Here is a 27,305-nt window from a genome sequence, read left to right as displayed (position 1 = left end):
CTTCCTCCTCCTCTTCCCAGAACCGTCCGTTTCAGAACCGAGACGCAGGCATTGGTCAAACACCGAGCCACGTGGGTTCTGTTTGTAAACCGATGCCCGATGCCAGCTATTCAATTTCTGAGACCGGGCCTGATCGACGATGTAAGTTATTAGTTAAGGTACTTAAATCACTTGTATTCACGACCTCATCGAAGCCGATTGCATTGTGCCTGACCCGGCGTTCGTACTTGAACGCTAGTAACACTTCATCTTATTAGCTCCTTGAGCATCAACAGCTCAGTACCCATACTATTTGTACAAAGACCAGCTTGCATTCTCTAATTTCTCCGCTCGTATAGCCGCGAGCTCAAATTTGTCACTTAGATAGACGACATTATAAAAAGCATGGAAGTTAAGAGCGCTGACTTGTAGAAGTTGAGATAGCATTAAATCACTCCACCTCGTAACATATGTTATTGTTCATCACAAAGAGGAAAGCAAAACCATATCGTATATACCTACTTCTAGCACCCAGAATGGAATTCCAAGTGCACAAATAATAGTAGGTACCTAAATTATCACGATGATAAGATCGTGGTCTTTCTGTTCCACATCGCTAGCGCGCCTTTCCAGCCATGGCTATGATCATATACGTATAAGGTACCTCTTACGGACCACAGCATACATATAGCAACTCTTACTCCCAAAGCATCAATCTGGCGAGCTTGCTACGGCTCGTGAGACATGGTCGACTTCCGAGAAGAACCAGGAGCTCAGACACATGACCTTACCGAGTACCTGGCAAATAATCGAACCGTCTTTGTAGGTCGGCTTTTAATCACCCATACTAGCATAAAGTTGCATTAGACGTTCTTGGAGAGTCTTGACAAAGAGAAATGGGGCTAGGTGCTAGGGACTGTACTGTGATCATTAATGAGACTCTTTTGGAGTCTGATTCCCACGCACGACACTGCTGACGTGTGAAGACGGTGTTGACGGAGCTTGAGCTATTTCAACGCCTTAGCCAAGCCATCGATCGAATATCCACCAAATCGTGGGACATCATGACAGGTAAAACACCTTGGGCATTTTCATCGCAATTTGGGTGCAAGCAGCGCCCAGTGCATTATTATTAAGATGTGCTCGTTGAATCTGAGGACAGGTTTTTGGGGCATCCGTTTATGGTTCTTGGCAGCTCCTCTAGTGTAATTTGCCCGTTTATTGTTTAATAACAGAAGCATCTCAAGAAAGGCAAGCTCATCACTGTGCAACCTGCCTTGTAATAGGTAGGGAGGTGTACCCGTTGAGAGCTCCACACCCGGCGTCTCGCTCATCAGGTGATATTTCGGGCCGGAATCTCAAGCGTCAGTGGTTTAGTGGTAAAATCCATCGTTGCCATCGATGGGCCCCGCGTTCGATTCGCGGCTGACGCACATCTCCTGCATAGGAATCATTCGTTTTCTTTTTTTTTGTCGTATTCCTCTTCCAACGTTTGATTCAGAGTTGGAGGAAGAGACAGGACTTGATTTGCTCGAGCTGTTGAAATGCCAAATTTTTTGGGGAAACAATGCCATTTTGTGCGTCGTGGAACCACAGTGAATCAAGACTGGTGGCGCTGGTAGCATCCTATCCGGCGACGGCTCCCAGTAATGGGTTTCCTTCCTCCACCATCCTCTGTCGAGTGAGGTCTTGTTTCTGCAGTTCGGCTGCTCATGTGATTCCTTGTCCCCAAACGGCCATACGGGCACGAAGCAGACCTCGTCGACGCCGCAGGCCCCGCACTCCTTCCACGCCGTCCATCTCAGTTGTTATTAATTATCTGTCATGCATCATTGATCTGCCTAGGTAGGAAAGGTAATATGTACAGAACGATCACCAGACTCGACAATTCCAGATTTTGAACATCAAATGCGCGTTTGCAGCGCTGGTATCTATTAATATTCCCTTGAACTCCCCTACATAATCTAGTATCGGCCACCATTAAAGCACCTGTCAGCGTATCCTAATCATCTCGCCCGGCTCCTTATCCGGCCAAGCCAGAGCCTCCCCATCCATGGCACCGTGGATGTAGGCATCCCCGACCAACGACATGGCGCCGTCCGGTCGAGGGCGGAGCACGTACGGAACCGTCGTCCCGTACAGGATGCAGACGACATCCCCGGCCTGCACGCCAGGGCATCCGAGCCCCAGCAATCCCCTCCTCGTGCTGATGTACGGCCGCCCGGAGCACGCGGCCTTCATCGCGCTCGTGAACCCCAGCAGCAGCGCGTACTCGTCCGCCGACAGCGCGTTCCGCCACGCCCGGACCGCCCGGTCCGCGAACCGCTCGGCCGCGTCGGGGAGGTGGCTCAGGTGCTCGGGCACGGGGAACCCGCCCTCGCGGATCTGCCGGAGCGCCTCGTTGCGCAGGCGGCAGCCTGCCCAGAAGAGGTGGTAGGCCTCGAGCGCCGCGTCGCCGCCCTTGTCGCCGTCGCCACCGCCGCCGCCGTTGCTCCCCAAGGCGGGGCGGGCGGCCGACGACGATGACTGCGCCAGCAGGATGTCGATGTGCAGGCGCGGGAGCTGCTCCGGCCCGAGGCCGTAGACCCGCTGGCAGAGGCGGAGGCAGGCCTGCTCCCACTCGCGCGCGGCGTCGCCGTAGACCTCGTTGTGCCTGGTGTTCTGCGCCGCCTCGGTGAAGGCGGTCTGGGGGACGATCTCGGCGACCACGTCGAGGCGGAAGCCCCGCGCGACGAGCTCCTCGGCCGAGACGGTGCGGTCGACCAGGTGCCTGGTGGCGGAGGATATGCCGGCCGAGAAGTCGCCGCTGAGCTTCGAGGCGAAGGGCGGTTGGGAGTCGAGGTTGGGGACCCAGGACGGCAGCTCCGTCGGCCTGTCCCTGGACGGTGCCGAGGAGAGGAAGCGCCATTTCGAGTCGTTGTCGAGCATGCATTTGGTGAAATGAGTGTAGAGGTGCCAGATGTCGCGGTGGTTTGCGCCCCCGTTTTGGCAAACACCTGCCATGTACTCGCGAATCCGAGGCGGCGCCACGCCCATGAGTGCATGCACTCGGTCGGGAGCCATGGTACATTGTCGAGAGCGTGCCTCCGACACCAGATCCCGGAAACCGCTCATGCTAAGATGCAGCATCTGACCAGTCGGAACGTCGGTATCCCGCAGGGTATAGAGGTTCACGAAGGCAACAAGCGCGTTGGTCAAGTCCTCCTCGCAGGCACCCGGGAACTGGATGATGTCCAGGGAGCCATAGGTCAGGATCTGAGTCGCAAGCTCGGCGAGCAAGACGAGGTCGACTTCTTGGTTGCCGCACATGACAACCAGTCTGCGCGCCAGTAGCGTTTCTTGGACTGTCCACAAGCAGCGGAACCACGGCCGCAGAAACAAGTGACCATACAACTGACCATGGATTTCGTTTATCCTTGCCGCGGTAATACCATTCGGCGCATCAGCCCTGGTCGCCGTGGCCTGATTCAGGGCCATCACCTCGCCCAGCATCTTCTTCATATTCGAGATTGCCAGGTCGCTCTGATTAGCCGCAGGCCCAAGCCAGATGAAGACCTTCTCTGCCTTGTAGTAGATATCGCCCATGCGGTACATTTGATCCAACTTCTCGTTGTAGTCGCTTTGGTTGATGCATATCTGATCGATCCAGAGCAACTCGTTCGATCTGGTGGCGTGCTGCCATGCTTGCACCTGGTTTAAGACTTCTAGCACCGTCTCCGAGACGCTGAAGCCCTGCATGTCCAGGACCAAGCCTCTTTGAGCGCTGGTCGAGCCCCGGCAGTACGATATGGCGATATAGGGCGGCGGGCTCTCTAGCGAGTGCGATTCCAAACACGCCAAGGGGTGGGAGCCCAGCCGGCCTAGTCGAAGAAACCGCGCGTGTCCCGTTGCCAGTGGCGGGTATCGGTAAGTTTCCGAGAGAGGCAAGGGCATGCGTGCAAACTCTGTGTTGCCTTCAATGGCCCGTTTATGGAGCAGCTCAGGCTCAGACACGACGTCGCTCCCTTGTCCGGGCACAGTCTGGACATTGCTCATGGCGAACCCCTCGATCATGAGTTTTTCGGGTGTTGCGCCCAAACGTTGGGTGAGCTGAGCAATGACAAATTCGTGATATTCGGGCGGCAAGCCGGAAATGCCTTGGCATGTTGAAGTGCACATATGTGAACCCGGAGTGGTGGCCAGCTGCTTGATTGACAAGCTCATTGTTGGCCTTTGTTTCTGCTGCAGATCGTCATTCTTCGCAGACGTCTTGCGATGGCGGCGGAAAAAGCGGCGCATTTTCCCGTTAGCTGACTTTTGGAAAAGTCGTCTCTTCGGATGCGATGATTAATTGACATGATAATTAGTTCGGGTATTTGCAAACCTGACGCGGACGGCCGGGGGATCAATTAGTACCTTAGTTCTCTTGGGCTACGAAAACGGGGAAAAGGCATGTGGGCAGGTGGTAATCCAGTCAACGAATGACACGAGTAGCGTAGCCTCGTTTTTTAACGAGTTCCAAGTTGGTGCGTGTAATTATGTACACGTATGTTCATGCGCAGCTGACTTCATCCCTCCACAGCCTTGATGCCTTGGGCTTGCAACTTCAGCTCGGCATCGTTGAACTCGTCATCCTCGGTCGGCAGCTCCAAGTGGAAATTGGACATCTGCGCTGCCGTGATGTCCACATCCCCTTCGGTCTCAAACTCTAGGATATGCCCTCCCCGTTGCCTGTCCTCGGCGATGAAATGAAAATGATCCCCAGCCACGTTGATGCCCATCACATATTGCGGACATCTGAACCCAACGATCGTTCCCTTTACGCCGGCAAACGTGTGTACGGTTTGGCGAGCGCAGACATCCACCATGCCCTCGCGTGGCTTGGTCTGTCCACCGGCAGTTCTTACATTCACTTTCCGAAACACGCCATCCATCCGCACCGCCAAGAAGTGGTTTTTGGCATTCGGAAACAACCCCGTCAACAACGCTTCAAGTCCCGCCTTGCCGACCACGGTGGCCCTTCTTTGCTCCGTGGGCTTGAAACGCGTCACCGTCGCAAACGGCGTAATCGTGTCTGTGGGCTTGATGTGCACCACTGATCCGTCTGCTTTCATTTGATAGACCTGGCCGTCGAGCACTATCATCTCGCCGTTCATGTTTTGAAAAGTTCCCAACCCGTGGTCGCCATGTTCGAGAATGCGCGCGACGGGCGGGCCATGCGAGGCGACACCGTCCATGAGAGCAGAAATGATAGAGTATTGGAACATTTCGTTGTACGCCATTTCTTATCTGTCCAAGCCTCGAGAGCGTTTGTCGGTGACGGGAATTTGGCGAGTGAGATGCGCGGTGTTGACCAGCAATTTGATTGACTCTTAATCAAGAGGTGTTGGGCCGGAATCGGCAGTGCAGCTTCCTGGGGTCCCGTGTGTTGCCTTAAGTATGTAGTTATGTACGGATTACAATTTCTCACTCATCGTGTCTCGGAAACAGGGGAGGAATCCGAGCCGCAGTAGGTAGATATCTGACTTGCTTACCCACCGCATCAGCAGCTCAGCAAGCGCCTTTGATTAACACCCTGATGACGTGCTGACCGCTCAGATACCTCATGCTGTTCCTCCCCAGGCGCTGCTGACTATTCCGTAGTCCTGGAACATTCGGCGATTCTGACCCCACTTAAATTTTCTCGAAACCTGACGAGCCTTGACCATCCATATGTGGGTGGGCATTATCCACTGTGCCTAATAGCCGGCGCTTCTGGCTCTTTACAACCCTGTGGCATTCGACGCCAAACAGATGACCTTATGGTAGAGGCACCCCGAGTTTTGAACTTCGGGATATGACGAAGAACCAGGAAACAAAAATATTTTAAGGGCGAAATCAAAGCGAAAGCAACGCCCAGGATCAGTCGCACGTACCAGATACGAAGTGCCCCGTACGGGTCCCAAACCACTCTAAACTCTCGATCACCGTCAGCAATCCTCATCCACCTCCAAGCTCCCCACCAAAACATTCAACTTCGAAAATAAAATCGCAGCAAAAATTCAACGACAACCAAGGAATCCAAGGGAGCAGAGCAGTTAGGATGCCTCAGCCGCGAATCGAACGCGGGGCCCATCGATGGCAACGATGGATTTTACCACTAAACCACTGACGCTTTGCAATTGCTGCGAGGTGTTTTCGGAGCAGAGGGATTTGATCCTGTCCCGGAAATAAGGGAGGACCACCAACCCTAGGGCTGTCTACGACTAATACAGCACTACTATGTAATAGCCGGACCTGCAGACCGGGGACCCCGTGGAAGCCGATCGGCGACAGTGAGACACACATTTGATCTTGGCATGTCAAATTCGGTCAATTTAGTTCTAACTCTAGATTTATGACGTCTATTTTTACCAATCATTTAGGTCACTAAATAGGTACCTTAGTTTTAGCATTGGAAAGACTAGAGGGGAAAGAGCTTGAGGTGTGTACAAGAATAATTACGGATTATACTGAGCATATTGTTCCCGATCAGTGAGCCTCCACTCCACCCTTCACACCCACAACAATGACTCAACGGACACCTCCTATCATCACTAGTACCACCCCTGTAGCCAACAAGTCAAAAAAGGGCCGCTGGTCTAGTGGTATGATTCTCGCTTAGGGTTCAAACTCCTGAGCACCTGTTCTGCGAGAGGTCCCGGGTTCAATCCCCGGGTGGCCCCCTTGACATCTCCCCCATTCCACAAGTGCCTCCAGTCTGGTAAACAGAGGTGTGACAACCTTTGATAAATATCAGGAGGAAGGCAAGGATTGTTGTTTTTACTTTTTTTTTGTTCTGTGGCCTCAGCTGTCTCGAGTGAAAGGTCCTGTCCCTCGGATCGCGTGCAGCCTAACAGCAAAGTAGAGACCAATGAACTTCCCCTCTAACATCCGTGCGGGCACACTTCCTTCCACGTAAGTAGATCTTTCCCGTCAGTCTGGGGGCACTGATCCCGGCTCCCCATCATTATGTGTGGCCGGGTTTAGGCGCCCTTATAGCTACCATCCTGGCCGTGGTTCCCTAACGGGAGCCGGTTCTCCGTTTTGGTTCCGACATTATGTTTTGAGAATGAATCCGAATCTAGCGATGGATTGAGCCAGAGAACCTCGAGTCAGCTTTCAACCTCATCTGCCTGTGTCTATCAACGGCTAATGTGGAGTGCTGGTGGTTGTGGAAGTGATCAATAGTTCAGCGGTGGTATAAACCTTACTTAGGGTTTGAATGCTCCCAAACATGCTTTAATTCTTGTCCTTGATTGTTGAGCTGCAGATCTGGAAGAAGTACCCGAGTGGAGAGAAAACTGCAGGGCTAATCCTGCAGCCGGAAGTCTACTTAGGAGTGGGGGCACCACCAGTTAACATCAACTAATTGAAGCAAAGCTTCAAGTGAGTCTCTGAGACGTGTATGTATACTTTAGAGCGAAGGACCGAGCTTCGCTTCCATATAAACGGCGAATCCTCCAGATAAATCTCACTGGCCGTTGGATGCCACACTTCTGGCCTCACAGCCCTAACCCTGGATCATATCTGTTGGTGGCTGATGCAAAGTTGTGACTGTGACTAGTCATGTGGCTGGTAAGCCTCCAGCTAGGATATGGCGTGCCGAGAAAGCGAGGCGACGAGCGCGACCAACAACGAGCAGCTACCGATGGCGCGGCTTCTTACTACGGACGCGGTTCTGTTAGGGCGTATCTCCTCCTATACCGTCATCAAGGAACTGCACAGGGCGGCAGACGAAGGTGCCGTTTACCTTGCCAGGCAAGTTCCCGTCGTATCGCTGACCGAGGCATCTACTAATTAATAACCATTCCAGGCGCAGAAACCGCGACGGCGAGAACTGCATTATCAAGAGCATCAGGGGTCACTGGCGACTGCGGAACGAAGCCGACATTCTCAAGCGCTACCAGTCCGAAACACCTTTCCTGCGCCCACTTGTCGACGAGATCCGCGAGCCGGCTGATCCGCCCTCCATCGTTCTACGGTATCTGGACAGTGATGTGCTGACCGAGTCAAACAAGAAGAGGCTGTCGCGCCCCGAGATCAAGCAGGTTGCCCGGTGCGTCCTTGAAGCACTCCGCGTGTTGCATAGAGATGGCATGGTCCACACAGGTAGGGAGGCCTCCGGTTACCGTCCGCCTGGTGTTTGCTAAATCGTCTAGATGTCAAGCTGGATAACGTATTCGTCAATTACGGCCAGGGCGGTCAGCGCTTCTGCGAAGTCCAGCTCGGCGACTGCGGAGGCGTAGTATCCCAAGAATCCTCGTTCGCGAAAGAAGGTCACCTTATCGGCGCCGGGTTCACTCGCAGCCCTGAGGCTACGTTCCAGCTGCCCTGGACCACTGCGACAGATATATGGTCGTTTGGTACCGCGGTAAGTCTGTTTTCTCCGGCGGTGTCCCCTCTCCCGCTAATCTGCCTTAATTAGTTGCTCAGCCTCGTGCTCGGCGGCGGCTACCACTTATTCAACCCTAAGGTTGAAGGGGTTGGCCCGGAAGACGACGCCTACGAGTTCACCGTCCTGAAGCGGATGCACAAGTTTTTTGGCCCGTTTCCACAATCCTTTAGCGACTTCAACGACCAAGACACCATGACCATCATCAATTTCATCAACCAGCAAGAGCCTCCGGCCAAGCCGTTCGCTCGGGCGGGCCCGAGGGAAATCCCTCCGGCCGATAAGGAATTTATCCTGAAGATTATGAAGTTAGATCCTCGTGATAGACCAACAGCGGAGGAGCTACTCGCAGACGCATGGTTTACGGAAGAGTCGTCGGACACCCGGGCGCCGCTTCCCGGGGAGGTTGGGGAACCTGGAAAGTCGAAACACCCTGGAGAGGAGGGACCTGGAACTTAAGGCATATCCAAGGTGTGAGAGTGATGTGCCTAATCATAGTTAATTATCTAATTTCTATGCAGCTCTCGAGGAATCGCGAGTGTACGTATGAGTTTGATTTGGCTATCCTATAATTTACGGTCGACACAGACCGGCCCTAACATAACTTTCTCCAAAAACCCCGATGAGTCACGTCGGCCCAGGTCGTAGTTCCTTAGAGATCTCTATTTGCCGGTAGGAAGATGAACCGTTCGGATGAAGTTCCCGCTGCTGTCAACGCAGACAGCGGTTCTCATGGTCACCCTCCCTAGCTGCTGGTCAGCAGACGTCCTGCAGATACGAATCACGCTGGCATTACCGTAAGATAACTTCGGCCGTGTTGCGAGGAAGGATCGATTCATTAGCCGCTACCGCTTCCTCCAGCGGCGCCTTCATCGCGTGTACTGCCAAGTCGGGTCTCTTCCAGTTTGTGGTCTTGGTCGCGGCGGAGAGCACCAAGTTCTTCCCGCTAGAGGTTGAAAGTTGCCCAAGCACATTTTTTGGAAAGCATCTTGTTAAACGACATTGTGACGGCGAAGACTGGGCTATCAGGATAAACAAAGCCAGGGTAGAACCAAGAATAGCTGCGACCCAGGGGCTTAGTAGTCTTGGATAGAATAGAATAATGTCACGGTTGAGGCGAATCGCATGGATCTCGGTGTCCGGGGGGAAAAGCCCTTTTATCCCTCATGGATATAGCCACCATCTCTGTTGGTTGGAAACTCCTCCTCCTCCTCCTCCTCCTCCTCCTCCTCTTCTTCTTCTTCTTCTTCTTCTTGGGTTGGGCGTTCATGGTCTTGAGTTAGCGTGGGGGGGCGACCTGTGACGGGCCTATTTCGCGACCCATTTTAGCCGCCCAGTACAGTACTAGCCGCCCGTTCCTTGTCCCAACGAAACGCTTCCAAATCACTCTGAGAAACGAGGGGCCCAGAGACGCCTGGCCAGTCACTAGCGTGTAATTGGGTCACCGGGCTAATATCGACGTGACGGTCAGATGACTGGTGTGCTATGATCCTGAGCCGCCCAACTGGGTATCCAGGCTGTGACTGGGAAATGGCCAACCAGTTACTGCTGCGCGCATCGTGCTGTTGGCCTATTGCATCTACTCTATTGTCCATGATGACTCCGGAGTGCTAACCTGAATATCGGTGTGATGTCGGCATGTAGTATGGAGATCCTAAAATTGTTTTTCGCCCTGGTAAGCTGACAATGCTCAAGTGCCTACCGGGCTCGTGCAAGCCAGAGACGAAGGCGATGGAGCGGCACCAACCGATCCCGACCAGCTTCATTGCACCTACCAATGCCTACCCGTCGAAATGAAATGATGAGACGGATCTCACCGCTTCGCCAGCGGTTGAATCTCCCACTTAGGCACGCTTCCCAACGAGAGTCGTTTGGTAGATACTGTCCCACGACTTTCTTGAACTCGTTGAGCAGGGCGAGCACTCCACGGCTGAAGGACTCGATGTTGCCCATGTCGGCTCTGCTGGTTGGGTAGGCGCTCTAGAACAAGTTGGTGATCCACATCCACCGCGGAAGAAGGTCTTGTGGAATGATGGAGGCAGCTTGCGCTTTTTTTTTTCTGTTTTATTTTTCTTTTTTTGTTTTCTCTTTTTTCTTTGGGGGGGGGGTAGGAAAGTAACAGAAGCGAAGCTTCAATGACCGAGTCTGTGAAATGTGTACACATTGAAGAGCGAGGGAAGGAACTCCGCTTCTATATACTGGGCTAATTCTTCGATCTTGATCTGTGCAGCCATTGGATGCCACACTTCTGGCCTGCCGCGGTGCCACTTCCCTCTATTATATTGCCTACATTTGAGGTTTCAAGAGGTAGGTGTGGCTGGGCCTGTAAGTCCTTCGTAGTTGGTATAGAAATACCACGACAGGGTCGAGCCTACAGCCTAAGTATGAAGCGAAGCGTCACGCCTACTGCGGGCATCGATGAGAGGTATGCGATGCGTACACCACAGTCGGGGTCTTTTTAATAGGCGTTGCAAAAGTTGGGATGGTTATGCCTGTTTGACGTGTGCTGGAGTTGCGGCAAAAGGGGTAGTATGTGTCAAGAGGTTTGTCGAGTGGCATGTTGGTAGCAGGTTCCAGGGAATCTCACATATATGTCAGAATACCCATACTTAAGTTGCAATTGCTGGCGGGCAACTGCGGCGTCGCTTTTGCTTTTCGACAATATATTAATGTACGTGTAAGAATCGAACGCAGAGTTCCATGGGCTAGGTGTTTTAGGGCTTGGAGGTCTCTAGCGCAGAAAAGTTGTTATTGCTACAGCTCGGTGGCTGCAATCAGTACAGCTCAGAAAGGCTGCAAAGGTACGACACCACAGCGGTATTCGCGCCGTGGGCGGCACTCCTGGACCAACTGTTACGGTCTGCAGAAGTAGGTGATAAAAGCGTTGATTGTTCTAAGTGCCAGAGGCACTCAGAGATGCTGTCTAAATACATGTCAACACCCTGGCTCGTCATCCCTGTTGGTGGGTCAGTCAGATCTGACCCACTGGCAGTCATATACTGTAACAGTTATGTTATACTATATCATACAGTTTCACTCACGGGTACGTTCTAGCTCCAGGCATACATATAGTTATCTCCGATGCTCTTCCCGACTAGCTAATACTCGCTCGAAAGAAAGGTGGAACTGACTTGGCACCCTCTCGCGCGAGGCTTAGCCGCCATGGCTCGAGAAGGTTGCGTGCTGTTGGCCAACGAACGTGCCAACGGCCACAAGAGTGGCATTGTCCTCTAGCAAGGTTGTTTTCGGCATCCCTGCACCAGTTCGCCTGTTCCAGAGAATATAGGCCTCCTGCATGCATGCAGAACGACATCCTATCGTATCGCGAGCCTCGAAAACTGTTGGCATCAAGTTACACGAAGAATGCCTAACCTCGCCCAATGCAAACTCATATAGTCCAACGAAACCCACATCATTACCTTGTCTGAACACGCTGTGTTTTCTTCCCGCGCTTGCGCGTCCGATTCTACAGTCTCAGCCAAACGCAATGATCGTCCCCGAGTCTCTCCTCAGCTGCTTCTGCGGTGCCGAACTCCAGCACCAACCCGAGAACCACCATTGCGGCAACAATCTCAAATACACCCTGATCAACGAGAAACCCGGCCTTGAACCCGTCCCCTCCACGGCTGCTACCCCGCGCCTCCATCCTGCTTGCCCGTACCTGGACGGCAACGACAACAAGAACGACGACGACGACGAGCTCACCCGCCGCGCCGACCGAATCCTCACCGTTCTTCTCACCGCCCCGCGGCCCGCAGACCCTTCCGAGGCCGACCTCACGAGCGGGGCAGCCGCCGCGGCCGGCCTGCGCGCCCAGGACTGGACGTCCTACCTTGCCGAGCGCGTGCTGCACGCCCTCGAACGCAAGCTCGGGGACGTCCTCGCCGAGCACAGCAGCGCGGACCGGTCCGGCTGGGGCGGCGCCCTCGCCGACGCATATGACTACGCGGTGGAACTCATTAAGCGGGAGCTCCGCGAGCTGTGGGAGTATGCCAAGGCGCACCCGTACGAGACGGCCGCGACGGTGCTGCTGACGCTGGTGTCGCTCGGCGTGCTTGCCCGGCTGTTGCCCTTAATCGTGCGGGCCCTCGGCTTCGGCGAGCTGGGGCCCATCGAGGGCAAGTTTTTCGTTTTATTCCCTCTCTTGATCGATTCCTTGTTCTTCTCCTTTTGCTTCTTTTTCTGCCTGTTTACTACCTTTTCAACTTCTTTTTGCTTTCTGCGCAAGTGATATGATACTGACTGCCGGTGGCACACAGGGTCGTTCGCGGCGTGGTGGCAGCGACTTTACGGTGGGTATGTGCCCAAGGGATCGCTGTGGTCGTTCCTGCAGCGCATGGGAATGACTTGGAAGTGAGGAGACACACAGGGGTCATGCGCGGGAGGATGCTCTCAATGGGAAGTGAAGGATGCATCTAGTTCCCATGTGGCTTCTGGTTTGCGGCCTTATTACACCTGGGGTTGCTTGGCAGAGTGGTTTACCACAGCTCAATTAAAACTGTTGATGTCAGATTTCCGCTTCCTTGGCCGTATCTAACGAAATGATCACACTTGGAGGCCTAGAGTTTTGTGTGTCAGCCTTAGAACGACTTTCGGTAGCAGTTCAATTCCCCGTCTTTGCGGGTGTGGGTGAGCTTGCAGAGCGGATTGAAAGGATTCCACAGGAAAATAATACAGCTTTCAGGGATAGTTGAGAGGCCAACTTTCCACGAGTTGAAGTGGAAGGCCTCGTTCCTGCCGACACAACTGGGTGACTGCTGCCTATACAAGGTACCTAAGGTACTTATTGTAGCCAGCACAGTCTGATGAACGGATCTTGGCCTTGCCCCATTTCCATTCTACACTCCTGTAGTGATTTGTATTTAAGAAGAGACTTGTGTCCAGTTGATACCTCTGGCCCTTTTCTGTTTTGCAGCCTCACATCTTCTCCCCCAAGTCAATCATCCTCTTCCCGATCAGCCAGTCCGCTGCTGGCAACCCCCACTTCCCTCGGCCGCCTACGTCCCAAGTCCCTAGACAAGACATGCCTAAACACCGCTCTAAACGTGCCGTTCGAGCGCAGAGGAAGCTCAAGGAGTTCCGGGTTCGCTGCGCTAAGCGCGAGACGCAAAGACGGGAACAGTCAATGGTCCCGCAGCACGAAGAACCTAGTAACCTACTTCCATCGTCCGAGCCTGGACAATTCCAGGAAGACTTTATACCAGTAAGCGAAGGTCACTGGAGGAACAATGCACTGCTTGGTAATGCACACACAGAGGCCCATTGAGAAGCTAATGTCTGCGTTTCCCTAACACAGTACAGCGTCGAGGTCATGTCCATCACAGGAAACAATAACAACGGGCAAAACTATGACACACATCACCGTACTCCACGTTCTCGGAGACGATCGCAGTTCCACTCTCAGGCCACCTGCAAATTCAGAAAGTGGCCAACACTCGCCGGCGTCTTATGCATAGTCGATCAACTGCAGAATCGCGTTCGAGAGCAAGAATTGCACATTGTGTGGATGGAGGAGCAGCAACAACGGATTAACCAACTTCAGGACGCCCTGACGAAACTGACGCTGGATATGGCTTACAAGATGCAGGCTGAAGATGCAAGTCTCTCTCCAGTTGTGTTTCCCCTCTCCTGATGAGCAAGACGGTCTTACAAGGAGTGTGCTTGGGCTAGGCTTCTCGTTACTGCTTGCATCGTGCTGCAGTTGGAGCAGTTTGATGAGTTTACAATGGGACCGGCAGGGTGTTGGAGGGTTGCAGAGCGAGGTTTGGGCTTGTGTCTCTTTCCTTCGGCAGCACGACTTCTTCCGTTGGCGTTTGACATTGACAAGGATAGCAAAAATTGTGTTTCTAAGTAGAATACTTCTGAGAGAACACAGAGTTATTTTTGCCCCGGGGGCGGGGGGCGGGGAGAAGAATAACAGAGCGTCGATAGAGCGAAGGGGGAGAACAGAAATGCGCAAAAGACATCCACTTAGGGCACTACATTGTGTTTACCGCGTTCCAATCAAGCTTTCAGTATGGTATACTTATAAGCAAGGAGCTCAAAGAGTTAATTAAATCTTATGGCTATTCGAGGTTTAACTCGGCTTATTACTAGGCGATGGCAGGCGGAGAACTAACCAAGTTTAGCGATTCTTTAATGCTTTAATTGCTGAGATGAAAGAGCCTTGACACCGTCTACTATCTATTAACGAAATTTATACAGGGCTGCCGTGGTAAGGTCTGTTACTTGATTGACATACTTCTTTTTGTAATCCCAGATATGGGCATATTGAAGAGTTTACTTCCAAAGAGACATCTTGACTGCCATCATATAACATACCAGTCTTGGTACGGTCAGGCTCCCAGAGCTATAATCACCTATAACCAGAGTTAACAAAACATTTAGTCGTTGTGATTCTAAGGTATTAAAGTAGAAAGATATAAAGGAACTAGAATCTGTCGGAACCCAAAACAGAGAACCGGCTCCCGTTAGGGAACCATGATCAGGATAGTAGGTTATAAGGCTGCTCTGGCCCACAGAATCTGATACCTCCCCTGTTCCAAAGCAGTTGTAAGTGACCCTAACCCGGGCTTGACTTGCTCCACCAACTGCCCACTCCGCCAAGCGCCGATGTTCTGACGGCCTCTCCACAAAGAGGGGCACTTCTTCTTCCCGCAAATATAGCCTGAATCAAGCTGTCGTCATGTGCAACTGACGGATTCAATCCTAATTCCCGCCTGCCCGCATCCATCCAAGATGGCGCCCGCACGCCCGCAGATGTCCTCCACCTGTTGCTGTTGGGAGCTCCGCGCTTCTTTCAAGGCCCCGCCAACCAAACCTACTTAACCCCTCCATCTCCAATTCCCCCAACTTTCCGCAGCAACCCGCGCTCGTAGCATATCGTTCCCCATCAAACAAGCTAGCCACCGAAGCAATGGCTGACGCACCCGTTACCCTTCTGCCCCTGGGAGCTATCATTCAGGAGTTCCGCATCGGCGGCCTCAACATCGTTCAAGGATTTCCCGAGCAGTCCCACTACGAGAGCTACAATGCCCCCTACTTCGGCGAGACTATCGGTCGTGTGGCCAACCGCATCAAGGGCGCCCAGGTTGACTCCTTGAACGGCGGACGGTCCTACAAGCTGGCGGCTAACAACGGCCCGAACAATCTGCACGGCGGCGTGGTCGGCTGGGGCAAGAAGATCTGGAACGGGCCCACGCCCGTCGGCGTGAGGCAGATTCCCGGCATCGAGGGCCTCGACGGCGGCGAGAGCGTCAAGTTCTCGCTGGTCAGCCAGGATGGAGATGAAGGCTTTCCGGGGACAGTGGAGGCCAGCGTGGTGTATACCGTCGGCAAGCAGGTGCAGGACGGGAAAGAGGTCTTGGTGCTCGGGTTCGAGTACGAGGCGGAGCTGGTTGACGGTGCCGACGAGACGGTCATCAACATGACGAACCATTCGTAAGTCTCCCACGGGTTCCACCCCCCGTTCCTGAGGGATCGCTTTGCTCATGTCTCAGCTACTTCAATCTCACTGGCGGCCCGTCCATCGAAGGGACCGTCGTCACCCTCGCCACCAACAGCTACCTTCCCGTCGACGACGGCGGCATCCCGACGGCCGGCCCGAAGCCGTTCGGCAAGGTGGAGGTCACCAAGCCTTTCACGCTGGGCGCCCAAGAGCCGGACATTGACGACTGCTTCATTGTCAACGAGGCGTCCAACACGATCCCGATCGACACCCGTTCGAACCCCCTGACCAAACTCGTCAGTGCACACCACCCCGAGTCCAAGATCCACCTTGAGGTGCTGAGCACGGAGCCGGCGTTTCAGTTCTACACGGGCAAGTACATCGACGTGCCCGAGGTCGCCGGTGTGCCCCCGCGCAAGGCTCGCAGCGGTTTCTGCGTCGAGCCGAGCCGGTGGGTCAATGCGTGCAACGTTGACGAGTGGAAGAGCCAGATGCTACTCAAGAAGGGCGAGAAGTACGGCGCCCGCATCGTGTACCGGGCATGGAAGGAGTAGACCTTTGGCAGCTGGTGAACCACGCAGTTAAAACAATAATTGACCAAACCGTAAATGGTGTTGATTGAACTACCATCACTCTTCCGCCGCCGCCGCCTCCTCATCGTCCAATTCATCCTCCTCCGCAGCCTGCCCCGCCGTTTCTGCCGCTTGGGGGGCCCTCGCCTCCTGCTTCCTCCACAGCGCCGCCAGGTACGCGCTCGTGCTGGCCTCCTCAATCCCTTTATCCTCCCTCTTCCTTAGAAAGCGCGGAAACCTCAGGCTCAGCCCCCGATCCTCCTTCGCCAGCCCGATCGCCGCCGTGTACGTCGGGCTGACCGTGATGTCCGCGAACGCCACCTCCCAGACCTCGCATGGCTCGAACCACACGTCCGGCACCCCGCCGGCGTACTCGACGAACCCGGGTTTGCGCGCGTGCGTGTTGCGCCTCCCCCGGCCGACTCCGCTGTCCTCGTCCCCGTCGTCGTAAAACTCCCGGTTGGCCTTGTAGAAGGCGTCGGTGAACCCCGACATGCACTTGCACACGGCCTCGAGGCAGCCCGTCTCCTCGTTGCGCACGGCCAGGAGGATTGGAGACCACCACTTGGCTTTGCGGCCTTGGCCATGCCAGGCAGCGATGGGGATCAGATCCAGCGTGTCAGATGAGGAGGAGTAGTCCTTCTTCACCTTGAGCCACGAGTCGAGCCGTTTGTCGGGTTCGTAGGTTGCCAGGAGCGGTTTGCGGCGGCTTTTGGGCGGGCCGTTGTTGTTGTTATTGTTGTTGTTGTTGCTGCTGCCGCCGTTGTCTCTTCGTTTAGATTTGCTACCGCTATTCTTCGCGGTGAAACTTGAGTTGAGTTCGGGGCCTGTCTGCTCGGGCCCTTCTTTGTCGCCGCAGTACTCCAGGTCGGGTAGGTTATCGAGCGTCTTGACCATGATGCCCTCGCACTTGCTGTCCAGGGCAGACTTGAAGAATTCAAGAACGGACTCCGAGTCCTGAGAGGTAGCGTCCAGGCTCCTGACCCAGGTGAAATGGTGAGGTATTTCGACAAAGAGTGACCGCAGCAGATCCCGTCTGTGGCGGAATGGCTGGTCGAGGAGGGGCTGCCCATTGAGGTACATGAGGTCGAAAGCAAAGAGGCAGACGTCGATCGTGATAGCCCCGATGGCGACGTCCTTCCGAGCACGATTGGTGAGCGTCTGAAAGTTTTTCAATTCGCCAGTGGCACGATCGACGGCTACCACCTCGCCCTCCAAGATGAAACTCTCGACGCCCTCCCCCCTGATTTTGGGGACCAGGGCTACTAAATCGGGGTATTTGTCTGTCATCAGTTCAAGATGCCTGGAGAAAATCGAGACCTTGCCGTTGGAGTCACAATGGACCTGCGCGCGCTGTCCGTCGTATTTGTACTCGCAAGTAAAATCCCGGCCTTGCAGCTTCGTGAGCATCTCTGAGAGATCACGAGTGATGTTTCCCAGCATCGGCCGCAAGGGGATATGTAAGGTGAGGCCGCACCGGACTAAGAGTTCCTCCGAGATACCAATCTCGAGAAGCACGGGGATGAGGTCGTTGTAGTCCGGATGTCGCGCGTAAGACGCCTTTACCAATTCCTCACTCCTCGCCCAAATCTCAGCTAATTCTTCCTTTTTCAGCTTAGCCAGGGCTTTGGGATCCTTAGTTGCGAACTCTGCGCCCGGTGGTTTAGACAACAGAAAAGCCCTCGAAAGAGCGATGAGCATCGTTGTCTTGACGGCACCGATTCGAAGCTTCATCCGGTTAACAGCAAGTGTGAGGATCCTGGCTCAGGCAACTTACGTGTTGGCATAGTGTCCTCACAATGTACCGGCTCTCCTCGCCTCCACGTGCATCCTGCAGCAACCTGTCGACAATTCGTTGCTTTACATCGCCACTGCCCTGACCCTGGGCTTTTGCAATCTTAACAAGAGATTGAAAGACGCCCTTAATGGTTAGTGGCTTGGGCTTGCGCAAAGTAAAGCTCTGTTTCTTCTTGGCCTCGAAGGCTACATCGCCGGGGTCGCCAAGCTTGTCGTACAACGACTTTAATGCCCGATTATCCAACCCGCAGGCCTGTTTCAGAGCCTTAGAAATGGCAGAGCCACCAAGACCGAGCTCCATGGAGATATAGGGGGGTGATATGGCGTTGGTTGCCAGCCATACTGCAGGTAGCAAACTGGCAGGATCTCCCTCTATCAACAGTCGAAGACAGTTGACTAGCGTATCGACTATCTTGATTCGGCTCTGGGTGCCGTTCACCAGGAGAAAGCATCGCGTGAGCAAGGCATATGTGGCATCACCGCCCTCCGCAGCCCAGGAAGCTTGAAGCGGGGGAATGTACTTGGCCGGCTCGAACACCAGCGGGCTTTCGTCCAACGGAAGTGATGAAGCAATTTGGTCTTCGGTAGCTGCAGCTGAGGAGAGGGACAATGTGTTATTTCCCTTGATTGGTTGCCCAGGTGCAGGCGATAATATCCCAAGAGTCGACTCCTGAGGAGGCGCGCCTTGGATCGAACGGTTAGACTCTCGGGCATTAACACCGTCTCCACCCTGCTGAGGTCGGGGGGTACTGCGATTGGAGCTACCCGTAACCTCCGCGTCCCATTCGGCTTGGAGCTTTCTCGCAAGTTCTTCATCAGTGAGGAGCCCCTCATTATTCTGTCCGGGCTCGACGGCGACGGCGACGGCGCCTTGCTGTTTCGATGTATTGTTTGAGGAAGTCCCGGCTTGCTTTTGTTTCGAGAAGAAGTACTCCAGTCCTTTTGCAGGGACAGGGTTTTGCTTGCCGCTCGAGTTCAGCTTCCGCTTTTTCGCCGGGCTTGACATGATGATGTCAGGATATGGGCAAGGCAGAGGCCATGAACATCCTTTTGTCAACTAGGGCGAAAAATTCGATGTGAAACAAAAACTTCCGTCTGCTACGTCCGGCGCGCATCTCACCTGTCCCCATTTCGACGTAGACTTCGTTGTCGAAATGCCTCTCCAAATCTGGCAGCTCTCGATGACGTTGCCCTGAATCAGCACGATACTCGCGCTCTGATTCGCGAGATCACCGCGGGTGCATGTGACCTGCAGATCTCAGGCCCCGACTTTGCGCTAACTGCTTCCGGCAGCCCACAAAAGGCGTGGAAAGAAGTTGAATTTGGGTGGGCCCCACCAAGAAGGGTTGGACCTAAAACCCCGAGTACCGATTTTTCCTCCTGCAACCCCGCGACCTCGAGACACAAGCTCGCCCACCATGAACGGCGAAGACCCCCAGGAGCGGCCGGAGCAGATCCGCAACATCATCAACGGGCTCGAGCGGTATAACCCGCAGGCTGCCGAGGTTCTCGAGGCCTACCTCCAACAACAATGTGAGGAGAAGTTCTGTGATTGCAACGCCAATCGGGCGCTGCTGAAGTTGTGAGTACGACCCCGTTTGCGACGAGCTTTCCGTCGTCTACACACCTCTTTATGATGTGCAATCAACGTTTCCTATTATCCAGAGCGTGGACGGGCCTAATCAGCCCGCCGCCAATGAGGCTGCATATTAGCTCTATCTGAAAAGAGAACGCCATTTCACTGTTGTTTATGGATCGCGTTACCCAAGGCGGACCTTTCTAACCAGCCCACGTCAAGGTACCAGCTCAACCCGGACCGCATCAAGGATGAGGTGATCACCAACATCCTGGTCAAGGCTATGACACAATTCCCCTCTCCGCAATTCGACCTCGCCCTACACCTTCTTTCCCCATCGCACTCCAACCCGGGTCCCAACTCGACTTCGGACCTCGCCGAGGCCGTGTCGAAGCTGCGGGTGCTCAACTCGCAACTCGAGAGTGCCCAGTACGGGCGCTTCTGGGCAACGCTCGACAGCGATGACATCTACGCGGACTTGACGACGGACATCGTCGGGTTCGAGGAGTTGATCCGGTTGAGAATCGCTCAGCTGGTCAGCCAGGCGTACCGAGAGGTCCAAGTGAGCGTGCTCGAGGGCTGGCTCGGACTTGACAGCGAGGAGGCGGTCAAGAAGTTCGTGGTAGAGACTTGCGGGTGGAAGGTCGGCGAGGATGGGATGGTGCAGATTCCCAAGAACCCCGACAACGAGGCTAAGAAGACAGAGATCCGCGAAGACGTCACGGTGGATATGTTCAGCCGCGTCATCAAGCGGTCGTGGGAGGACAGCGCGTAGAACCCCTGTCCTCGGGCTGTGGATCGGTTATTTTCATTCTGACGACGGAAACGGCGAGCCGCCCCTCTTTCAGCGGCAGTTTCTTCTTGCATCTGGCGGCAAAAAGCTTCGGCGTTAATGGGTTGCGGCGGCATGGTCACGCCGCGGATGGGCTGCAGGGGGTGTCTGTCTGGATTACCATGGGTTCTATGCGTTTAGATCATAGCCTCATTGCACGGTGCAGATGCCAACACGACGACATGACATGACCTTCCTTTTTTTTCTTCTCTTGTATGGATTTTGCAGTTCTACCCGTCTATCCATTCACCTCTTCATGGTCAGCTCCTCCCATTGGACCCCAGCCCACTCCTCGACGTAACCGGCCTCTCCCACTCGCACCCCTCTTTCCTGGCAGTCCCTCTCGCAGACCCCAACAATAATAGTTCCCCAGTCCATCCCATCCAGCCCGTCCTCCTCGCATTCCAACTCTTGGATCGCATGCGGCATCAACTGCACCTCAAACACTCTCCTAGCCCCACAGTTTTCGCAGCGCGGCATGCCCTTCCCAGTACTAACCTTGCCCTCCTTCTCGCTCACATGCAGCATCTTGCCGACCGCATCCCCCTTGGAATACAGAAGCGGTTCGCCCGCAAACTCGTACCGGATGCACTGCTCCGGGTTTTGACCGACGCGGTCTGCAAACTTTTGGAAGGTTGCATCCATGGTAGATTCGAACACTTCCTTGTCTTCCTTGCCGCTGCCTCCAGAGCCTTCGCCCGAGTCAATGTCCATTGCCGTCGGGCCGGTCGGTACGGCGGGGAGGGGGATCGGGTCGAGCGTCTCGTACTCCGCGTCGGCGAGCCAGCGGACCGGGTAGGGGGCCGGTTGAGCGGAGAGCTCGGGCCAGGGTTCGGGCGGGGAAGGCGGGCCGTGGGTGACGGGAGCTTGTTGCTCCTGCGGGTTGTTGAGGGAGAGTGTTTCAGCGAAGGTTTTGGGGAGGTCGGCTGTAGTCTGGCCGATGTCGGGTTTTGGCGGCTCCGTGGCGGGATGTGCTTTGGCGAACGGGTTCGCTGGAGTGGACGAGGACGCTTTTGGAGCGAAGGGATTGGTCGGAGAAGAGGACGAGGTTGCGAAAGGGTTGGCTCGGGCGGCCGATCCTGCTGTCGCCGCCGGCTTCACGCCAAAGAGCGCCTCGCCTAAGCCTTGTGAGGAGGCCTTTGGCGGCGCGGCCGCTTGAGGTGCTGGATCGTTCCTCACGCTTGAGGAAGGCGCCTCAGCGGAGACTCGGATTCCTCTTATGGCGCGGATATTTCCATCTTTTCTGCGACAGCTTTTCCTCTTGCAAGCAAAGACATATAGGCGACGCTCGTGAGTCGGAAAGCGGTCCGGGAGCTCGGCGTTGAGCTGTAAGAGGAGGACCATCAGGTCATTGCACACCTTGCACCTTGCGATTGCAGCGGAGGGCGCTTTGTCTGCGTCCAGCCAGTCCTACGTTCGGTTAATGGCCGTTTAAAGAGTAGCGCGAGCGATGTGCATGTAGAGTCAACATACTGGACGACCACCTAGTCGACTGATCTCCTCTCCATTGGCGTCGGTGGAAGCGTAGCCAAGGAGCACATTGGTTTCTGTGTAATCTTCATCTTCGGAACCCGAAGATTCACTATCGTACGGCGCCATGCCGAAAACTTTTCTCCGAGGGTTGTTGCGTCCTCGTACGTTGGCTCTGGTTTGATGTCGGGCAGCGCATCGGCCACTTTCCGTGCAGCAGCAAAATTTTGGCGGGGTAAGTCAATCTGACGCTCTCTGCCCCGCAATCCTCGATAAGGGCCGTGGCATGGACTTGATCTCGAACAAGGAGGCTTAGAGTTGCCATTTGCTTTACATCACGTCTATTCTGTTGCATGGTCGAAGCAAGTAATTTACAAACAGACGTGAATGATGCCTCTTTACTTTTTACTCCTCCGGCCCCTCCATACCAGGACCAGGTCCGCCAGACCGCCCCATCTGCCGTGCCTTCAACATCTCATCGCAGAGGAGGAGGTTCGAGGCAATCCCGCAGCTAGAAGCAATGCAGTTCCTCAAGACTCGGAAGGAGTCGTACACACCCTCAAGAGTGGGGTCCATAGGCTCACCAGTTGCCAGATCAAGACCGACAACATTGCCATCCCGATGCTCATCCTGAAGTTTGGCAACTAGATGTCGGTGTTAGCCGAGTGTTCATCAACAGTTGTGCCATTTGAACTTACTAGAATCCTGAACGTCAAGGCCGGCATTAGCCGCGAGCGTCTTGGGGATGGTGAGAAGCGCGTCAGCGAATGCGTCGACACCGTATTGCGCCTTGCCCTTCACCGTCTTGCGAAAGGCGTCGCTCTTCAAATGCTCGGCGCAAGCAACCTGGAAAGCACCGGCACCCGGAACCACGCTCTTGTCGACGATCATGTTATAGACGCTGCGCAGACCGTCACGGACCGCATCTGTGACCTGGGTTATGGTATGTTGATTGGGGCCCTTAATGAGAATCGTGACCGACTTGGGCTCCTTCACATCCTCGATGAAGGTGAACTTCTCCTCGCCAAGCTGCTGTTCGTAGACGAGGCCGGCCCAGCCAAGAACCTCGGGGCTCAAGTCGTCAACGCTGTTCTGGGCAACACCACCGCAGACAAGCTGCAGTCTCTCCATGTTCCTCCTCTTCGCCCTCCTCAGCGCCAAGATACCGTTCTTGGCCAGCACATCCAAAGACAGAGGGTCAATGCCCTTCTGGTTGATGATGACAAAGTTCTTCTTGCCATCGTTGCCGCAGACCTGTTTCTTGAGCTCCACAATTTTCTTCAGCTTAGCGTCCACAAAGCGGCGTTCGCTCTCGACGAGCTTGTCCCGTTGCTCAGCGCTTGAGTAGAAGAAACCCGAGTTGATCTCGGACTTCTCGTACTCGAGGCTGACGTTGAGCGTGAGGATATAAGCGTTCTCGACGCGCTTGGGCATATCGGGATGTCTGGCGCCGTGGTCGAGGGCGAGGCCGCGGATGAGCTGAGTGTCGGAGGCCGTCCGATGCTGCATCTTCATGATCTCGATCATGTGCAGGTCGGGCTTCGCAGGCGGCTGGTAGATCGCGAGAACTGCATCGACGATATCAGGCGTGAGCTTCTGGGCGAGGCTGCCACTCAGCTTGGTAGCGAGAGATGTGCGAGCGACGGAGAGGAGGAGTTCGCGGTCGACATCGCGGGGCAGTTTGAACTGGTCGAGGAACTGCGACAATCAGATACTGAGCACCTCACGCTCGGTGCGACATGACCGACCTTCAAAGCCGCGTTCTTGGCCACCTCAAAGCCGTCTGTGATGACTCGCGGGTGCAAACCCTCCTGGATGTAGCGGTCCGCCTGCTTCAGCAGCTCACCGACTAGCAACACCACCGATGTTGTGCCATCGCCACAAATGTCGTCCTGCGCCGTTGCCGCACGTGCAATCATGACGGCAGTTGGGTTTTGTATTTGCATCTCCCGGAGAAGAACATTCCCGTCCTTGGTCAGTTTGATCTACGTGAGGTCGTCAGTCGGGCCCGAGTCGTTCATGACTATCCGCATCGATCCGTACCTGGCCGGCGCCGTCTACCAGCCTGCATCTCGAGTTAGCCAAGAACGATCACGCAGACCGCAAGCTTGGATGCTTAACACACATCTTTATGGTGCCCAACGGGCCCAGATTCGACTTGAGCACATCTTGGAGACCCTCGCCGGCGCTGATGTTGACCCGCAGCGCCTCGCCCCGCCTCTGTAAACACAGTTTAGCAAACTGAGCATGCGGCCATGGATCAAAGTACAGCGTACCCTCGACTCGGCCTTGGGATTTAGTAGTTGTGCGGCGGACATGACGACAGTGACTTGACGAGCGACAAGCCTGACGGTGCGTGGATAAAGAGGTTGCGGAGTTTGGAGTGGTGCTGGAGCTCTCTCGTCGATCTTGGAACTTTTTTCACTGGATTTCCAGCCCGAATGCCAAGAGCTGTGGTCGGGCGGAGGAGGGGCCAGGCACTCAGCGCAGCAAACCACTTGTAATCCGTACTCTAACTACTCCGCATGTACGGATCCGTACATACTATTCGTACTGTACACAGTCAGCAGGCAGTGCCCCACATCCCGCTTGAAGCTCGGGCTACTAATAACAGGCTCGGCATGGCCGAGCACCCAACAAAGTGCAAATACGGAGCCAGAAGCGACTTCTCAGAAAGAGAAGGCGCGCAAAGCAATATATCCAGTACTTGTAGTACTCTAACATACTGCATGACCATCCCTCTATTGAAGCCCCAATTTGTGGCTATTCACATACGATTCCATCGTCGGCCTTCCCGAAGATTGATGGGCAGGGGGGACCAACCGCTCTATTGGGTTATTATTATGCAGTTGGCAGCCTGGCACCTAGCATTACGTCGGATTGGGCCCGCACCTGAGCGCGCATAGGGTGATGCCAGCGCAGCCGGTGCTGCCAAGGATCCCAACCTTATTCATATCCAACATCAAAGAGCCTGTTTCGTGCTCGCCATCAGCAGAGGCGTATATATTTCTATCCCGCAGTTGTAGTTCGGTAGGCGGGAATGATACATCTCTTCTTCCTGGATTAATTAATTCGTGAGGTTGAATCGGGACTTTTCTTATCCTGCATCACCAAAGACGGGTGTGCCATCATGAGACTCAACCATGCATTTGGCACTGCTGCCGTCGCGCTTTTAGGGTCTGGCTTTGCCCAAGCATCTGATGAATCAGTCCGGCAAGTAGCTATTGTTGGTACGGAACTCTTTCGCGCTTCTCCAGTTCCCTGGCAGCCGAGCCTTGGAACCTTCGGCTGACTGAAAAGCACAGGCGCCGGGGCAGCTGGGTCATCTGCTGCCTACTTTCTACGGCAGTTCGCGGCAGAGGCTGGCGTGCATGTCAATGTCACTGTCTTTGAGAAAACAGATCGCATCGGTGGCCGGACGCTCACTACCAATCCGTTCAATGACCCGACTCAGCGGTTTGAGCAGGGCGCCAGCATCTTCGTCAAGGTCAATCATATCTTGTACAACGCCATGACCGAGTTCGGACTCTCCCCGAGCTATCGTGATGCTGATGTCGATTCGGTCATGGGTATCTGGGACGGGGATCGCTTCGTCTTCACCATTGACCAAAACGCCCCATCGTGGTGGAAAATCCTGAAAGTCATCCGGAAGTACGGAATAAGCGGCCCGCGAAAGGTCCAGCATCTGACAGCCACCACTGTCGCCAAGTTTCTCCGATTGTACGAGCCACAGTTCTTTCCGTTTGAGTCGCTTACCCAGAGAGCCGAGGACCTTGGGCTACTTGAGGTGACCGGCGTCACTGGAGAGCAATATCTCGAGGCAAACGATGTACGTCTCCGTCATGATGCAAGTCTCTGGTCCACCCCTGACAGTGCAGGTCGACGCTCGCTACGCTCGTGGCCTCGTCCAAGCCAGCACGCGGGTGAACTATGCCTCCAACCTTGCCCAGATCCACGGACTGGACACCATGGTAGGTTTACGACCTGCCGCACGGGAAGTTGTGGCTAAAGCAGTATAACTCCAGGTCTCCATGGCTGCTGACGGCGCTCTCGCCGTTGAGGGGGGAAACTGGCAGATCTTCCATGAGATGATACAAAGATCAGGGGCCGTGGTCGCTCTCAACACAACAGTCATCGGCATCGACAAGGTATCCGACAGTACAACCAGTCAGCAGCGGTACGCTGTTCAGACAAGATCCGGTAGCGCGCTGGATAGTTCGACCACACACCCGGTTACGTTCGACCATGTCGTTCTGGCCAACCCCTTCCAGTTCAGTGGCATTTCGGTCGGAGAGGGTGTTCTGGAAACCGCCATTGATGAGATTCCTTATGTACAGCTTCACGTCACCATCTTTACATCACCTTATCGTCTCAGTCCTGAATTCTTCGGCTTGCCTACCTCGGCCAAAGTGCCCGGCATGGTCCTGACCACCCTTGCTCAGTCCGATACTCCATCATCGGGAGTCGGGGGGGTGGGCAAGGCGGGCTTCCTCAGCGTGAGCATGCTTGGCCAGGCCACGAACCCACAAACAAAGAGGAGGGAATACGTCTATAAGATCTTTTCCCCCGAGGCTGTCACGCCCGAGTTCCTCAGGCATGCTACCCCAATCCTCGCTCTCTCACTGGTGCTCTAACCGAATATTATAGCCGCCTGCTTGGTAGATCCGTTCCCTCGGGATTTACGGGCAGCGACAGCCCCATCTCGTGGTACCTCCCACATGTCTTCAACTCGTATCCTCGGGCGTTACCGCGGGTGACCTTCCAAGACCCCGTTGTCGGCGCGGGGGTTTATTACACGTCGGGCATGGAGAGCTTCATCTCAACCATGGAGACAAATGCCTTGATGGGGAAGAATGTTGCACGCTTGGTCGTTGATGACATGCAAGGCGCAACTGTAGCCAAGAGCAAGAATGGCCTGGCGTGGGAAGAGAAGCAGAGTATCTTGGTCTAAGGAAACTAGAACTGGACAAGCATTATTCCTTCTGCTGCTGGGGACTGATACACGTCTGTCAAGAGCTTAGTAATGGACCGAAGGAAATTTTCCCATCCTTCTTTTTCGTTGATGTTAATATCCGTTCCCAAGAACCTTTTGCATTGTCCTCCGCAAGTATCATGCTCTGGATCCAGTGAGAGAGCCAGACAGAAATTCGCTTTCATGCCCCCTGAGGTTTGTCCAAGCATTGGTCAACTGTAACCCGGCAACGCAACCAATGAGTCAACAGCTGCCTGAGATGTGGCGC

The 27,305-nt window shown here is 54.6% G+C and overlaps 13 protein-coding genes and 3 non-coding genes across 16 annotated transcripts; 8 read left to right on the top strand and 8 right to left on the bottom strand.

Moving 5' to 3' along the window:
* The first annotated feature begins 1,341 nt into the window (after nt 1-1,341).
* Nucleotides 1,342-1,412, top strand: MYCTH_t160. The gene has a single exon. It is a non-coding gene; the product is annotated as a tRNA-Gly (tRNA).
* A 559-nt stretch (nt 1,413-1,971) lies between these two features.
* MYCTH_2119855 (uncharacterized protein) lies at nt 1,972-4,257 on the bottom strand (the record flags this gene model as incomplete). The annotated part of the gene is made up of 1 exon (XM_003664917.1): nt 1,972-4,257. One exon carries the CDS (start codon nt 4,255-4,257, stop codon nt 1,972-1,974), a length of 2,286 nt encoding a protein of 761 aa, XP_003664965.1.
* A 117-nt stretch (nt 4,258-4,374) lies between these two features.
* On the bottom strand, nt 4,375-5,460 carry MYCTH_2308208 (uncharacterized protein). The gene has a single exon (XM_003664916.1). The coding sequence runs from the start codon at nt 5,238-5,240 to the stop codon at nt 4,527-4,529; it is 714 nt and encodes a 237-aa protein (XP_003664964.1). The 5' UTR covers nt 5,241-5,460; the 3' UTR covers nt 4,375-4,526.
* Nucleotides 5,461-6,041: 581 nt separating this feature from the next.
* Nucleotides 6,042-6,112, bottom strand: MYCTH_t136. Its single transcript has one exon. It is a non-coding gene; the product is annotated as a tRNA-Gly (tRNA).
* A 455-nt stretch (nt 6,113-6,567) lies between these two features.
* MYCTH_t161 lies at nt 6,568-6,662 on the top strand. Its single transcript has one exon. It is a non-coding gene; the product is annotated as a tRNA-Pro (tRNA).
* A 965-nt stretch (nt 6,663-7,627) lies between these two features.
* On the top strand, nt 7,628-8,830 carry MYCTH_103628 (uncharacterized protein; the record flags this gene model as incomplete). The annotated part of the gene is made up of 4 exons (XM_003664915.1): nt 7,628-7,737; nt 7,799-8,088; nt 8,139-8,350; nt 8,405-8,830. 4 exons carry the CDS (start codon nt 7,628-7,630, stop codon nt 8,828-8,830), a joined length of 1,038 nt encoding a protein of 345 aa, XP_003664963.1.
* A 203-nt stretch (nt 8,831-9,033) lies between these two features.
* Nucleotides 9,034-9,374, bottom strand: MYCTH_2119852 (uncharacterized protein; the record flags this gene model as incomplete). Its single annotated transcript, XM_003664914.1, has 3 exons — nt 9,034-9,100; nt 9,168-9,317; nt 9,370-9,374. The coding sequence occupies 3 exons, from the start codon at nt 9,372-9,374 to the stop codon at nt 9,034-9,036; spliced, it is 222 nt and encodes a 73-aa protein (XP_003664962.1).
* A 154-nt stretch (nt 9,375-9,528) lies between these two features.
* Nucleotides 9,529-10,324, bottom strand: MYCTH_96130 (uncharacterized protein; the record flags this gene model as incomplete). Its single annotated transcript, XM_003664913.1, has 2 exons — nt 9,529-9,679; nt 10,074-10,324. The coding sequence occupies 2 exons, from the start codon at nt 10,322-10,324 to the stop codon at nt 9,529-9,531; spliced, it is 402 nt and encodes a 133-aa protein (XP_003664961.1).
* Nucleotides 10,325-11,629: 1,305 nt separating this feature from the next.
* On the top strand, nt 11,630-13,110 carry MYCTH_2308206 (uncharacterized protein). Its single transcript, XM_003664912.1, has 2 exons — nt 11,630-12,489; nt 12,631-13,110. Exons 1-2 carry the CDS (start codon nt 11,859-11,861, stop codon nt 12,726-12,728), a joined length of 729 nt encoding a protein of 242 aa, XP_003664960.1. The 5' UTR covers nt 11,630-11,858; the 3' UTR covers nt 12,729-13,110.
* Nucleotides 13,111-13,521: 411 nt separating this feature from the next.
* On the top strand, nt 13,522-14,237 carry MYCTH_2308205 (uncharacterized protein). The gene has a single exon (XM_003664911.1). The coding sequence runs from the start codon at nt 13,683-13,685 to the stop codon at nt 14,001-14,003; it is 321 nt and encodes a 106-aa protein (XP_003664959.1). The 5' UTR covers nt 13,522-13,682; the 3' UTR covers nt 14,004-14,237.
* Nucleotides 14,238-15,158: 921 nt separating this feature from the next.
* MYCTH_2082283 (uncharacterized protein) lies at nt 15,159-16,439 on the top strand. The gene is made up of 2 exons (XM_003664910.1): nt 15,159-15,811; nt 15,871-16,439. Exons 1-2 carry the CDS (start codon nt 15,288-15,290, stop codon nt 16,370-16,372), a joined length of 1,026 nt encoding a protein of 341 aa, XP_003664958.1. The 5' UTR covers nt 15,159-15,287; the 3' UTR covers nt 16,373-16,439.
* Nucleotides 16,411-18,220, bottom strand: MYCTH_2308202 (uncharacterized protein). The gene has a single exon (XM_003664909.1). The coding sequence runs from the start codon at nt 18,089-18,091 to the stop codon at nt 16,448-16,450; it is 1,644 nt and encodes a 547-aa protein (XP_003664957.1). The 5' UTR covers nt 18,092-18,220; the 3' UTR covers nt 16,411-16,447.
* Nucleotides 18,221-19,541: 1,321 nt separating this feature from the next.
* On the top strand, nt 19,542-20,794 carry MYCTH_2308199 (uncharacterized protein). The gene is made up of 2 exons (XM_003664908.1): nt 19,542-19,769; nt 19,986-20,794. The coding sequence occupies exons 1-2, from the start codon at nt 19,606-19,608 to the stop codon at nt 20,536-20,538; spliced, it is 717 nt and encodes a 238-aa protein (XP_003664956.1). The 5' UTR covers nt 19,542-19,605; the 3' UTR covers nt 20,539-20,794.
* Nucleotide 20,795: 1 nt separating this feature from the next.
* On the bottom strand, nt 20,796-22,309 carry MYCTH_2308197 (uncharacterized protein). The gene has a single exon (XM_003664907.1). It carries the CDS (start codon nt 21,937-21,939, stop codon nt 20,842-20,844), a length of 1,098 nt encoding a protein of 365 aa, XP_003664955.1. The 5' UTR covers nt 21,940-22,309; the 3' UTR covers nt 20,796-20,841.
* A 1-nt stretch (nt 22,310) lies between these two features.
* MYCTH_2308195 (uncharacterized protein) lies at nt 22,311-24,553 on the bottom strand. Its single transcript, XM_003664906.1, has 6 exons — nt 24,342-24,553; nt 24,191-24,285; nt 24,109-24,130; nt 23,814-24,050; nt 22,764-23,763; nt 22,311-22,709 (listed from the first exon to the last, which is right to left on the bottom strand). The coding sequence occupies exons 1-6, from the start codon at nt 24,381-24,383 to the stop codon at nt 22,471-22,473; spliced, it is 1,635 nt and encodes a 544-aa protein (XP_003664954.1). The 5' UTR covers nt 24,384-24,553; the 3' UTR covers nt 22,311-22,470.
* A 417-nt stretch (nt 24,554-24,970) lies between these two features.
* Nucleotides 24,971-27,170, top strand: MYCTH_2308190 (uncharacterized protein). The gene is made up of 5 exons (XM_003664905.1): nt 24,971-25,295; nt 25,371-25,894; nt 25,944-26,036; nt 26,091-26,659; nt 26,713-27,170. Exons 1-5 carry the CDS (start codon nt 25,196-25,198, stop codon nt 27,014-27,016), a joined length of 1,590 nt encoding a protein of 529 aa, XP_003664953.1. The 5' UTR covers nt 24,971-25,195; the 3' UTR covers nt 27,017-27,170.
* Nucleotides 27,171-27,305: the final 135 nt, after the last annotated feature.

This window comes from Thermothelomyces thermophilus, chromosome 5 (genome assembly GCF_000226095.1).
Source record: "Thermothelomyces thermophilus ATCC 42464 chromosome 5, complete sequence".
NCBI classification, from domain to species: domain Eukaryota; kingdom Fungi; phylum Ascomycota; class Sordariomycetes; order Sordariales; family Chaetomiaceae; genus Thermothelomyces; species Thermothelomyces thermophilus.
Note: the sequence above shows the minus strand (reverse complement) of the source record. Positions and strands in the feature narration are given on the sequence as shown.

Excerpts from the sequence above, each read along its gene's own strand:
- MYCTH_2308190 (XM_003664905.1), top strand. The coding sequence starts at position 25,196 with ATGAGACTCAACCATGCATTTGGCACTGCTGCCGTCGCGCTTTTAGGG. Across the intron at positions 25,296-25,370 it reads CCGGCAAGTAGCTATTGTTG|GCGCCGGGGCAGCTGGGTCA; the intron begins GTACGGAACTCT and ends TGAAAAGCACAG. Across the intron at positions 26,037-26,090 it reads TCCACGGACTGGACACCATG|GTCTCCATGGCTGCTGACGG; the intron begins GTAGGTTTACGA and ends GTATAACTCCAG.
- MYCTH_2308195 (XM_003664906.1), bottom strand. The coding sequence starts at position 24,383 with ATGTCCGCCGCACAACTACTAAATCCCAAGGCCGAGTCGAGG. Across the intron at positions 24,286-24,341 it reads ATCCCAAGGCCGAGTCGAGG|AGGCGGGGCGAGGCGCTGCG; the intron begins GTACGCTGTACT and ends CTGTGTTTACAG. Across the intron at positions 24,131-24,190 it reads CCGTTGGGCACCATAAAGAT|GCTGGTAGACGGCGCCGGCC; the intron begins GTGTGTTAAGCA and ends CTCGAGATGCAG.
- MYCTH_2308197 (XM_003664907.1), bottom strand. The coding sequence starts at position 21,939 with ATGGTCCTCCTCTTACAGCTCAACGCCGAGCTCCCGGACCGCTTTCCG.
- MYCTH_2308202 (XM_003664909.1), bottom strand. The coding sequence starts at position 18,091 with ATGCTCATCGCTCTTTCGAGGGCTTTTCTGTTGTCTAAACCACCGGGC.
- MYCTH_2308206 (XM_003664912.1), top strand. The coding sequence starts at position 11,859 with ATGATCGTCCCCGAGTCTCTCCTCAGCTGCTTCTGCGGTGCCGAACTC. Across the intron at positions 12,490-12,630 it reads CGAGCTGGGGCCCATCGAGG|GGTCGTTCGCGGCGTGGTGG; the intron begins GCAAGTTTTTCG and ends GGTGGCACACAG.
- MYCTH_2308199 (XM_003664908.1), top strand. The coding sequence starts at position 19,606 with ATGAACGGCGAAGACCCCCAGGAGCGGCCGGAGCAGATCCGCAACATC. Across the intron at positions 19,770-19,985 it reads AATCGGGCGCTGCTGAAGTT|GTACCAGCTCAACCCGGACC; the intron begins GTGAGTACGACC and ends GCCCACGTCAAG.
- MYCTH_2082283 (XM_003664910.1), top strand. The coding sequence starts at position 15,288 with ATGGCTGACGCACCCGTTACCCTTCTGCCCCTGGGAGCTATCATTCAG. Across the intron at positions 15,812-15,870 it reads ATCAACATGACGAACCATTC|CTACTTCAATCTCACTGGCG; the intron begins GTAAGTCTCCCA and ends CTCATGTCTCAG.
- MYCTH_2308208 (XM_003664916.1), bottom strand. The coding sequence starts at position 5,240 with ATGGCGTACAACGAAATGTTCCAATACTCTATCATTTCTGCTCTCATG.
- MYCTH_2308205 (XM_003664911.1), top strand. The coding sequence starts at position 13,683 with ATGTCCATCACAGGAAACAATAACAACGGGCAAAACTATGACACACAT.